The sequence below is a fragment of the Carcharhinus amblyrhynchos genome, chromosome 17, assembly GCF_965287045.1.
Source record: "Carcharhinus amblyrhynchos chromosome 17, sCarAmb.v2.hapA, whole genome shotgun sequence".
NCBI classification, from domain to species: Eukaryota; Metazoa; Chordata; class Chondrichthyes; order Carcharhiniformes; family Carcharhinidae; genus Carcharhinus; species Carcharhinus amblyrhynchos.
The window spans coordinates 48,359,745-48,372,127 of record NC_137340.1 but is presented as its reverse complement, the minus strand read 5'-3'; the positions used below and the strand labels follow the sequence as shown (position 1 = coordinate 48,372,127).

Below are 12,383 nucleotides of genomic sequence, written 5' to 3'. Positions count from 1 at the left end.
GGCCCCAAGCTCTGTAATTCCCTCCCTAATTTCTCCAGCTAGCTACCGTTCGCCCCCTTTAAGGGCACTCCTAAAATCTACCTCCTTGACCAAGCTTTTGATCACTTTTTTCTAATATCTTGTTGTGAGACTCAAAGTCTGAACATGCTGCTGCGAAGCACTATGGGATGCTTCACTATGTTCAGGTGCTTTATAAATGCAAGTTGTTGTTGTGAAGAGAGTGGTATAATGGTCTTCTGCTGGTGGAGTTAAATTACCAGAAGCAACCCCTAAATGCCTTATCGGCTAGTTAATGGTTCAAAATCAGAATCCGCTGCTTTAATCATAGTTGAAGCAAATGCCAATTTACTTGGTTTGGCCTAAGAATATACATGTTGGCAATTTTGTCATAGGTGCCAACAAAGTGACAGGTTTTGATTGGATCAAGCTGAATGCCCACTTTGAGTATGAAAGGACTTGAGGTACCAGAGAGCTGCCGGCATCTACTAAATTCCATTAAGTTACTTCGGTGTCAAGCACGTCAGTGCAAAAGACAAGGCTAAAGAATTTACAAGTATCTTCAGCAAGAAGTGCCAAGTGGATGAGTCATCTTAGCCTCCTCCTGAGACCCTCCCAATGCAGTTGCCAGCCTTCAGCCAATTCAATTCACTCCATGTGATATTATGAAATGAATGAAGCCACTGGATAGAGAAAAGACCATGGGCATTGCGAATTACTACCCCATGAGTCTACTTTTAATCGTCAGTAAAGTGATGGAAAATGTCGTTGACAGTGTAATCTAGTGATGCGTTAATAACTTGTTCACCGATGATCACTTAGCAATAGGCCTTATTACAACCTTGGTCCAAATGTAAGAAAAAGGAGCTGAAATCTTGAGGTGAAATGAGAATAACTACCCTTGGCATCAAGGTAACATTTGACCAAGACAGCCCTAGCAAAATTGAAATCAACAGGCTGGAAGGGATAGTTCCCATTTCAGCCACACACCATCCTGACTTGGAATTAAAATGTTGTTCATTGGTTAGACTCTTACCATCCACAGAGGAAGATAATAGTAGAGATCAGTTATTGCAAACTAAGGACATTGCTGCAGGGTGGTGTCCGAGGCCCGAACATCATCAGCTGCTTCAACACTGACCTTCTCTCCAACATAAAATCAGAAGCGAGGATCTTTGGACTAAAAACATCAATGAATCAGATGGGGTTTTTATAATAATTGCCAATGGTTTCATGATCATCATTAGACTTTTAATTCCAAATTAAAAAAACAAAATAACCATCTGCTGTGGTGGGATTCAAACTCAGATCCCCAGAACATTACCTTGGGCTCCTAGATTATTAGTCTAGTGACAGTGCAACTATGCCATCCCCTCCTCCTAGGCCACTGTAGAAGGTTCTATCTGTCCAACTATATTGGGGATGCTCAATTGCATGCTGTACAGACAAAGCATACTGTACATAGAGAAGGAAAGGAGAGGGTGCAGAATGTACTGTTGCAGTCACAGCTAGGGTATAGAGAAAGATCAACTTAATGCAAGGTAGATCCTTTCAAAAGGTGGATAGGACATGCTAACTTTGTCTCCAAAGATGTGTAGGTTGAGTAGACTAGCCATGGCAAATGGAGATAGGGCAGGTGAGCCCAAAAAAAAAGTCTGAGACACAATCTGGAATAAATCTCAAGCATTGGGTGCACAATCCAGTCCCATTGTGCACCGGTTCCTGGCATTTAACCTATTTCTTCCCCCATGTGTTCAAATCCTACATTGATGTACTAAGCACACAAGCTTCTGAAATCACAGGCAACTGGGCCAAGATTTAAATTCAGGCAAATTACAGTTAATATAGTGGGAGCAGCCTGAGAAAATGCATTAAAACTGTAACAGCAGAAAAATAGCATTATTCCTTCCAAGTGGAGAGGGAGAGCTAATAATTAAAGCACATGGAGCAAAGCAGGAATTTTCTTTATAGGGCTGTAATGTTCAGAAATAGCTCTTAAAGCTTCTGAGCAAAGGGTTTCTGTTTTCTTTTCATAGCCCAGAATCAGTAGGAGAACCATTTTGGACAGGATTGCATTAAGAAATCAAAACAGACAAAGATGCAGTTATGTGATTGCGGGAAACAAGGTGAATGCACAGGAAAAGACATGGGATCATTCAAGGTTTCTGAAAACAATCAAAAAGGAAAAAGGATTATTAAAATATTGTAAATGGGAAAAAAGTGACTCTGAATTGTATTGTTCAAATGGCAACATTATTGTTTGTCACATTCCAGTTATCCCTTTTAATTTGATATTTTATAACTTAAAAAGGAGTGTCTAATTCCTCTTTATTACCTTTCCTACTGCCCTGATGGCACTAACTCTAGATAGGGTCAGCGAGGGTTTACAATTAATGGGGCCCTGTGCTCAGTTTCATGTTTTTCCCCCAACTCCCCCCACTCTGCACTTCCCAGGACCCCCTTCCCTCTGGGCTCTGATGGCCAAAGCCAAGAAAATACATAAATGAGTTAATACAATGGGGGAGTGGCTCTGAAATGTTCAGATCATGCCTCCTCACAGTACTCACTGAACGAGTAACCACACGAGACATTTGACATATTCATATTGTAGACTGTGTCCCATATAAAGTCACAGTTATAGAGGTTTTCAGCATGGAAGCAGGCCCTTCGGCCCAACTTGTCCATGCTGTCCAGTTTTTACCACTAAGCTAGTTCCAGTTGCCAGCATTTGGCCCATATCCCTCTATACCCATCTCACCCATCTAACTCTCTAAATGCTTTTTAAAAGACAAAATTGTACCCGCCTCTACTATTGCCTCTGGCAGCTCGTTCCAGACACTCACCATCCTCTGTGTGAAAATAATTGCCCCTCCGGACCCATTTGTATCTCTCCCCTCTCACCTTAAACCTATGCCCTCTTGTTTTAGATTCCTCTACCTTTGGGAAAAGATGTTGGATATCTAGCTGATCTGTGCCCCTCATTATTTTATAGACCTCTAGAAGATCATCCCTAAAATATCTTGGCAAATATTTTAGTTTCAAACGCACAACATTCAGTTGAAATGTTTTTTTTGACTGGTTTTGTTCCTCACTTTTCACTTCCTCAACATTGTTAATCAGGCCATCCACATACAATAAAAACTCTGTATATACTGATCTGAGAGTGTGGACACATCTTGATTTTTACCAAGTTCTTGATAACTACTGGGGAGCAAGTCCTCAGTGAATAGCAGCTCACTGTAACTCTGTTCCCGTTTCCATTGCTTCAATGCAATTGAATCTCAGCTGTGATGATGTTAGTGTCTCTCTCCTGTCATCAGCTCAGTGTCAGGTAAATCCTGAGATGATTTCCTCTCAGAGAAAAAGTAAAGTTTATTTATTAATCACAAGTAAGGCTTACATTAGCACTGCAATGAAGTTACTGTGAAATTCCCCTGGCCGCCACACATCGGCACTTGTTCGGGTCAATGCACCTAACCAACACATCTTTCAGGTAGTGGGAGGAAACCAGAGCACCCAGAGGAAACCCACGCAGACAACATGCAAACTCCACACAGCCAGTGAGCCAGGAATCAAACCCAGGATCCTAGAGGTGTGAGGCAGCAGTGCTAACCACTGTGCCACTGTGCTGATTTTCAGTCATTTGGAATTTTTTTTACCTGTAGGCTAATCTCTTTCTGCTAAGTGCCACATTTACATTGACCAAACCTTTTGCCAAAACATAGCTGTCAAATTCATTATTATTTTTGTTTCCACGCAAGGTCTAAGGCTGCCCTAGCTTGTCAATTCTGATAGAGCCATTAAATAGCCACCTTAACATAAAAGCAGTAGGAACTGTCCTGGTACATTCAGTAGGGATTTTTGGAATTAATTTTAATATTAATTGTTACCTCAGCAACTTGTATTACCTTTCATGTTAAAACCTTAAGACCATGTTGTATGAAGAATGATTGAGGATCTGGGTTTGTACTTATTGGAGTTGAGTAGGATGAGGGGGGATCTTATTGAAACTTACAGAATACTGTGAGGCCTGGATAGAGTAGACATGGAGAGGATGAAAAACTAGAACCAGAGGGCACAACCTCAGGCAAAAGGGACAATCCTTTAAAACAGAGCTGAGGAGGAATTTCTTCAGCCAGAGAGTGGTGAATCTGTGAAACTCTTTGCCGCAGAAGGTTGTGGACTTTGGGTGTCGTTGAGTATCTTTAAGACAAAAATAGATATGTTCGTGATTAATAAGGGAATCAGGAGTTATGGGGAAAAGGCAGGAGAATAGGGATGAGAAAAATATCAGCCATGGTTGAATAGCGGAGCAGATTTGATGGGCCGAGAGGTCTAATTCTGCTCCTATGTCTTGTGATCTTACAAGACATTGGAACAAAATTAGGCCATTCAGTCCATCAATTCTGCTCCACCATTCCATGAGATCATGACTGATGTGACGTGACAATCCTTAACTCCACTTTCCCGTCTTATCCTCATAACCCTCGATTCCCTTACTGATTACAAATATGTCTATCTTATAAGACCATAACACTTGATACAATCGTACCCTCCCATTTGGTTGGTTTAAACCCTTACAGCTTCTTGTTCTTTTGTCACAGAGTTAAGGGGCTATAACTGAAGACAGATTTATCCTTGATTTCTTTCAATTATGAAATGGATCAATGCATTCCCATGTGTGCTTTTGTAAGAATAACTGAATTGAGAATGCAGTTGAAGTTAAGATGCTTTCTATCCAGTCACAGTAATCGTTACTCTTGCCTCTCTCTCTCTCTCATAGGAACATGAAGAGCAGAAAACTTGGTGATAGGCAGGATGGGAACTCAAGGACAGGCTGGTGGGAGTGTGGAATTTGAGCAGACTTTTTAATGAAGAAAGTAAAATTGTATTTTCTGTATCCATTAAGGAATTCCCTCAAATTAAGTGCGTAGTTTGTAATGTCGCTCAAAACTTAAACCATTAGAATCAAAAGCTGAAGTAGCAATGGGAATGTACAAACTTTACATGTTTATGTTGAATTGATTTCTCTGTTTTCTACTCAGTATTTCGTTTTGAAAAAGAATTATGCCCTCTCAAATTAATTTCCTTGTTTCTTTTGTTGGCATATTGTGAATATAGCTCAGTCCATCATGCAAACCAGCCTCTAATCCATTGACACTGTCTACACTTCCTGCTGCCTCAGGAAAGCAACCAGCATAATCAAGGACCCAACACACCCCAGATATATTCTTTTCCACTTCTTCCATTGGTAAACAGATACAAAAGTCTGAGATCATGTAGCAACCGACTCCATCAGATTTTTGAATGGACCTGCTTCACATTTAATTTGATTTTTCTCTACACCCTAGTTATGACTGTAACACTACATTCTGTACTCTCTCTCCTTTCCTTCTCTATGTACGGATGCTTTGTCTGTATAGCATGCAAGAAAAAATATTTTTCACTGTATACTAATATATGTGACAATAATAAATCAAATCAAATCAAAAATCATCCCCCAAGTACGAATTATCCTCTAGTCCTTTGCCCGAGAGATAGTATTTCACATGTCGATCTAAACATTACAAGGGACATTCATTTGTCTAGAGACGGAGGTCAGGAACGACCACCTTCGCTAATTCCACCTCCCATCCCCCAGGACATCAAAACCAGTTGAGGCATTTCTGTTATCCAAAATCAGCTCAACCAAAGAGGACAAGGGATCTAAACTGGAATGTACCTTGTTCTGCACTGATTACCACAATGACACATCAGGGTGTCCTACTGATGATACCTTGCTGCAGGATTCTTTGATAAGAACGTTATGCCTAATAGTTAGCAATTGATTAGTCTCAATACTGCCAGTATCAATAACTGAAACAATGCCTGTCCTTGAATGAATAAAAAGATTATTTCTGTGGTGGAAAAATATAACCATGGAAATGCTGAAAGTAGTCTGGAATTGAAATTGGGATCTTGATGTCAATATGTTTGATGATATAAATGCATCTTGAGCAGAACTATCATATCAAAATGACAATATTACAAAATGTAAACAGGAAAACTCTCCTGAAGTCCCAAACTGTAAGTTATGTTGAGATGTTACATTCATTTGGCCAAAAAGTTACCCCTTTGCTTTGAAGTCCCCCAAAATCAGTAAACAGCAACAAAAACCCGCAGCTGGTAACTAAAACATTCTTGGTGGTGCTTTATGTTTTTATTATTGAGCTGATTAAAATCACTCAGCAAATTGGCAATTACACTTAAGAAACAAACCAACAGCTTCTCAGAGACAAGAGCAGAGATAGGTTCAGGAGGTCCCTCTTGTTGTTAATTTCTTTTTCTTGGCCCCTCCTTGTTTTTTGTGTATCTATGTCAGTTAATGACCAAATTTAATGGCCCAGGTTCATTGTATGTGGGGGTCATAGAAGACTTACAATGCGTGTAGAAACCACTCAGCCCATTGAGCCTGCATCTGACAGAGCATCTTAACCAGGCCCTATCCTTGTAACCCCACGTATTTACCCCTGGACACTAATGGGCAATTTATCATGGCCAATCCTTCTAACCTACACACCCTTGAAAAGTAAGGGGCAATTTAGCATGGCCAATCCATTTAACCTACACATCTTTGGATTGTGAAAGGAAACCAGAGCACCCAGAGGAAACCCATGCAGACATGGGGAAAATGTGCAAACTCCACACAACCAAGGCTGGAATTGAAGCCAGATCCCTGGAGCTGTGAGGCAGCAGTGCTAACCAGTGGGCCACTGTGCTGTCAGAACAGCTCATACCTCAAGGAGGAAACGGGCAGTTGCCAGGATTTGTTTGAACTCAGGGCTGTGCCACTAGTGTGATTTCCCTCATTAGAGGCACTGGGGGAGGTGGGCGGGTGGGGGGGTGGGGGTTGGGGGGAGGGGAGTTGTCTCCCGTCTGCAGTATCCTGGTTTCTCAATATCAGAACTCCATGTGACAATGGGCCATCCTTTCGTATGGGAATCATAACAGGCGGGAGAGTGGATCATGTAAAGGTCCATTGACTTCGGATGGGGTCTTCTGGTTTTGGGGCAACTCTGCTGCCTCTCAGCACCAGGGACCCAGGTTCAATTCTGGCCTCGGCTCACTATCTGTGTGGATTTTGAACTTTCTCCCTGTGACTGCATGGATTTCCTCTGGGTGTTCTAGTTTCCTCCCACAGTCCATAGGTGTGTGGGTTAGGTTGATTGACCATGGTAAATTAACCATAGTACCAGGGATATTAGCAGGGTAAATGTGTGCGCTTATATGGGATGGGATTGTGATTGGTGCAGACTTGATGGGCTCAATGGCCTCCCTCTGTAATGTAGGTATTCTATGATTCTACGAACTGATTGATCGTTTGAGATACCCAATCACACTCAAAAAGTAGAAGCCAATATGGAGTGATCAGCAATCAATCCCACATTAATCTGCCTCCCCTCACTGATTCACAAGGGCCACTGAGAGAATATTGCAGTGATTTTAACTTCAGCCTTGTCTGAGGCTAATGAACTCACCTGATTGACCCTGTCATCTCCCTGACCTGTATGCTTCCTTTCCACACTGGGCAGTGAAACCAAGCTGTAATTTACACATGATGTGGAGATGCTGGCGTTGGATTGGGGTGGGCACAGTTAAAAAGTCTCACAACACCAGGTTAAAGTCCAACAGGTTTATTTGGTATCACGAGCTTTCGGAGTGCTGCTCCTTCATCAGGTGAATGATGAAGGAGCAGCATTCTGAAAGCTCGTGATACCAAATAAACCTGTTGGAATTTAACCTGGTGTTACTTCTTGTTGTAATTTATACACTCATTAGTGGGAATAAGTACTCATGGGAAATTATTGCAGAGAGAATAGTATTTCTATTTTGTTTGAATTTCAATTTTACTTTTGTTAGCACACTTTTTCCATCTACAAATACTTGTCGATATCAAGACATCAAACTGTATGAAACCAGCGGATGTTTTTAAATGGGAAACAAAGGAGAAAACTAGATTGAGAAGGAAAGAGAATTTTGTTTGTGCTTTGGATGCCTCCAAAGCTTGAAAATGATGCTTTCCCAATGGGTTTCTCTGGACACGATACGATCTGTAGTGTGGCAATTTTCACTGATGCCCAGTCTCATCAAGACACTGCCACTGTAGGTTAGCACTGTGAATTGCAAAATTGGACACTGCAGGACTACGTCAATGTCCAGCAAGTGGCGCTGCTGAGAACATTTTGACAAGGTTTGAGAAACAGATGCAAACAATATTAAGAGCGGCCCAAATAATACACAGCAGATTCCAAGCAACAACAACATGCATTAATATAACGCCTTGAGCATTTCCCATGACAATTCACAAGAATGTCATCAAAGGAAATTTGACATCAAACCACATTATAGAACCCATACAGTGCAGGGGTAGACTATTCGGCCCATCAAGTGTGCATCAACTCTCTGACAGAGCATCTTACCCAGGTCCACCCCACACTCTATTCCCATAACTCCACACATTTATCCATCTAATCCCCAAACGTCTACATTTTGGGACAGTAAGGCGTAATTTAAGGAGATATGAGGACAAGTGACCAAAAACTTGTCAATGAAGTAGGTTTTAAGAGAATGTTAAAGGAAGAAAGAGAGATGGAGGAACTTCAGGGCTTGAGGTCTTGCCAACGGAAGGGATACCACCAATGATGGAGTGATTAAAATCAAAGGTGGTCAGGAAGTCCGAATTGGAAAAGCTCAGGTATCTTTGAGCACTGTAGGGTTGGAGGGGATTATAGAGTTAGGGAGGGGTGTGAAGCAATGGAAGGATTTGAAAACAGGGAGAATTGAGGCTTTGGTACATTGGGAGCAAGTGTAGATCAGTGAATATGGGGGTGATGGCCGAATGGGTCTTGGTGCAAATTAGGACTCCAAATATTTGGTTGAGCGCAAGTTTACAGAGGTTAGAACAACACAGAGGACATACTCAAATAACGCAGAACAGACCCCAATAGCAGAAGACAACACAGGACAAACCACCATAATAAGAGATACTCCATTTTTATTTTTATTAATTCATTGGATATGGGCATTGCTGATTAGGCCAGACATTATTGCCCACCCCTAATTGACCAGGACATACCCAAATTACTTTGAAGCACAAGACATGTTAACAAAGGTAAGGTTGGGAGCAAGCAATGGCTAGAAAACCCCTTGAAGCCATTTTTCCATGTTTTCTTACTAGCATCCAGCCCCCTTGGAATATTCTTGCCATTTTTGCCTCATTACACCACCTGGCAGATTGATTTAGACTAACTTGTTTCTCCTAACATCTGTTAGGAAACAATTTTTCATTAATTTCAATGTCTGCCCTCTCGTTCAACTTTCCTGGTTCATTTTGAAATAATGTTCGTGTTTACCCACATCTAGGGATCAGATTTCCTCAAACTGACCTCCGTGCTGGATTGGATAAACTTCCCCAATCCTTCTTCATAGCCATTTCACTTTACACTCAGTCTCAGTATTGTTGCTGTTCTCTGCATCTTTCACAGTGCTTGCATTTTGGTGACTAGGATTGAATATAATACTCCAAATTAGATCCAATCCACCTTTTACTCTGCTGTTGTAATCGTATATCCCCACATTCTATTTGCTGTTTAATTCCTTCACTAAAATTGTTGCATATCGACTCATGTCCCTTTCTATCTCCTGCTACTATTTTAGTCACATTTATTACATACTTATAAAGTACATTTTCAGGACCAATATGATGTGAGAAAAACTTTTTCCACACAAAGAGGTGATTAGGGTTTGGGATGTACTGCCTGGAAATGTGGTGGAGGCAGGTTCAATCTAGGCATTCAAGAAGATTTTATGTGACTCTTTGAATAGAAACTCCCACAGTCCAAAGATGTGCAGGTTAGGTGGATTGGCCATGATAAATTGCCCCTTAGTGTCAGGGAAACTAGCTAGGATAAATGCATGGAGTTATGGAGACAGGGTCTGGGTGGGATTGTGTTTGGTGCAGACTGGGCCGAATGGCCTCCTTCTGCTCTGTAGGATTCTATGATTCTCAAAATGATGGGGTGCACCAAGAAATGGGCAGACTCCAAATCTCAGGACTGACCAAGGACACAGAGACTGACCACAGATTCCGACCTGGCGCTGTGGGACACGTTTCACGTAAGAAAAATGAATGGCGTTGTGTCAATGGCTCACTGGGAGAGTCAGTGCTGACAAAGATGGGCCGAATGCGCTGCAACAATTTAGTGGGAAAAAAATGTATCCACTCATTTCTGACGAGATGGCGATCACCACCTTAAATCCAACACATGGCGGGATTATATCATAGGAATCACTTTGTTTTTTGAAAGGAGATAATGACTACACAAGCAATCAGAACTAAAGAACCTGAAGGTAAACCATCGGGAATAACACAGAGAGAGGTAAGAAACAATTTAAAAAAATAAGAATACAACTGATCAGTAATATATATCATTAAGTAATATATTATGCGAACAAAAGAAAAAATGCTGGAAAATCTCAGCAGGCCTAGCAGGGTCTGTAAGGAGAATAGGGAGCTGTGGTTTCGAATCCAGATAACTCTTGCGTCAAAGCCCTTTTCTCTCCTTACAGATGCTGCCAGACCTGCTGAAATTTTCCAGCATTTTCCCTTTTGGTTTCAGATTCCAGCACCCGCAGCAATTTGCTTTTATCGTTACATGAAGTACCGGGTAGTCATATATTGCTTTTTATTTGGAGATTTTTGAGTGGACATTGGTAAAGTTTATGTGTTGGAAAGTGAGGGGGGAAATACTAGAAGCAAGTCCCGGCAGAAAGTCAGGTTCTGGTTTTCCACATGCACCCATTCATCAGTTAAAACATGTACACAATCTTCACTGCTTTCCCTCCTGCCCTTTTCCTCTCCTCTGGGGTAGGGGGGTTCGAAGTATGGTACAAGATATATGGAGAGGGGGAAATGTGGGCTTGGGCTTTGAGTGCTGCCTGGCACCGCGGACAGGAATCTGGGGCTCACAGAGTCTCACAGGCAGCTTCTGGTAGAGGCTTATTTTTAAGGGGAGGGGGCGGGGGTGGGAGCTCCTGGAGGAGGCTGCTGGAGAGGGGGCGTGGAGCCGCAAACCACGCCATCAAAACATTGCAAACCACATCCACACACGGGGCAAGATAAAGAAATAATTCACTCTCTCGCCCACCGGCTCGAAAAACTCTCATCCGTCTGAGCATCGGGAGGTTTTAAATGTGATTGGATTCTGCTCTCTCTCTGTCTGCCTCTCTCTCCCCCTCTCTCTCTCTCTCTCCACCACAATGATGCCCTGTGCCTTCCCTCTTAGCCTCTACCGCAGCCTCTCTGGGACTTTGCCAGCGCTCTACTTCCTCGCATCCCTCCCCGTGCTCGCCCACCTCTCGGCCGCCTCTCAAGCCGGGGGAGGAAAGCCGGCGGCCGGGGGGCTCGCTCAGGCCAGGAGTCACCCGAGAGACACCAGGACCCTCATCCTCCTGGACGTGAACATCAGGAGTTCCGTCCGGACGGTCAGCGAGAACTTTCTGTCAATCCAACTGGACCCTGCCGTGGTACACAACGGCTGGATCGATTTCTTAAGGTAAGATGCTGGTAGCCAGTAAACAACAGGTCTCCTTGTGTCTGTTAGTGTGTGTTTGTTTGTATGTGTGTTGTGTTAAAACAAATACTATTCCCTCCTCGGGCTTAATAAATCGCAGTGTGAAATTGACACGCTTTTTTTTTGTTTTTCGTTTCAATTTCTGCTTGTTTACTTTCAAAAGTGCGCCGGCCTGAAACTGACCTGAAGTTGATTCAAATCCTTCCTCGAATTAAGACATAGTGCAACTCATTTCGCTCCTGTAGAATCGACGTGGCGTATTTCACATCCAATCTCAGCTGATCAAAGGGCCGCCTGGTTTATCCCAAAGTTTAGCAATGTTTGGGGACCCAACTCCCAGCGTTTTCACCATTCGAAAACCCAACTTAGATTTCAAGAAACCACAACAGCAGCAACGGGAGGAATGCCGTTGAATTCGATAAACTCACTTCCACTCTCTTTTACCATCGGAAGATGATTCAGGAAGGGGCGATGGGGACGGGGCTGCGGGCTATCCCGGGGCTGGTCGGGGGGAAACGCTGAGGATCAGAGGCACCGATTTATTTACAGGCGGAATGGGGGAAAATAAATCATTTGGAAAAACGGGCGACACGTTCATGAATTGAGGCTGACTCTTCGTGTTAATTAATTAAGACGGTGGATTTTTTCTTTGAACCAAAGTGGGGAAGGGCTGTCAAAGCAAAAAAACAAACCGACCCACATGTCTTGTGGAGCTGCTAAATGTAAACGTTTCCTGGTCTGCGAGCTTTCGTTTGGGTTTGAGCTTTTGAAGGA

General features: G+C 42.6%; 1 protein-coding gene across 1 annotated transcript in view; it reads left to right on the top strand.

Annotated features, from left to right (window-relative positions):
- The first annotated feature begins 11,295 nt into the window (after positions 1 to 11,295).
- The window catches only part of hpse2 (heparanase 2), a 290,363-nt gene continuing 289,275 nt past the window's right edge, over positions 11,296 to 12,383 (top strand). The window contains exon 1 of the mRNA XM_080205316.1: positions 11,296 to 11,591. Coding sequence (XP_080061442.1) covers positions 11,296 to 11,591 — 296 coding nt within the window. The remainder of the gene's footprint in view (positions 11,592 to 12,383) is intronic.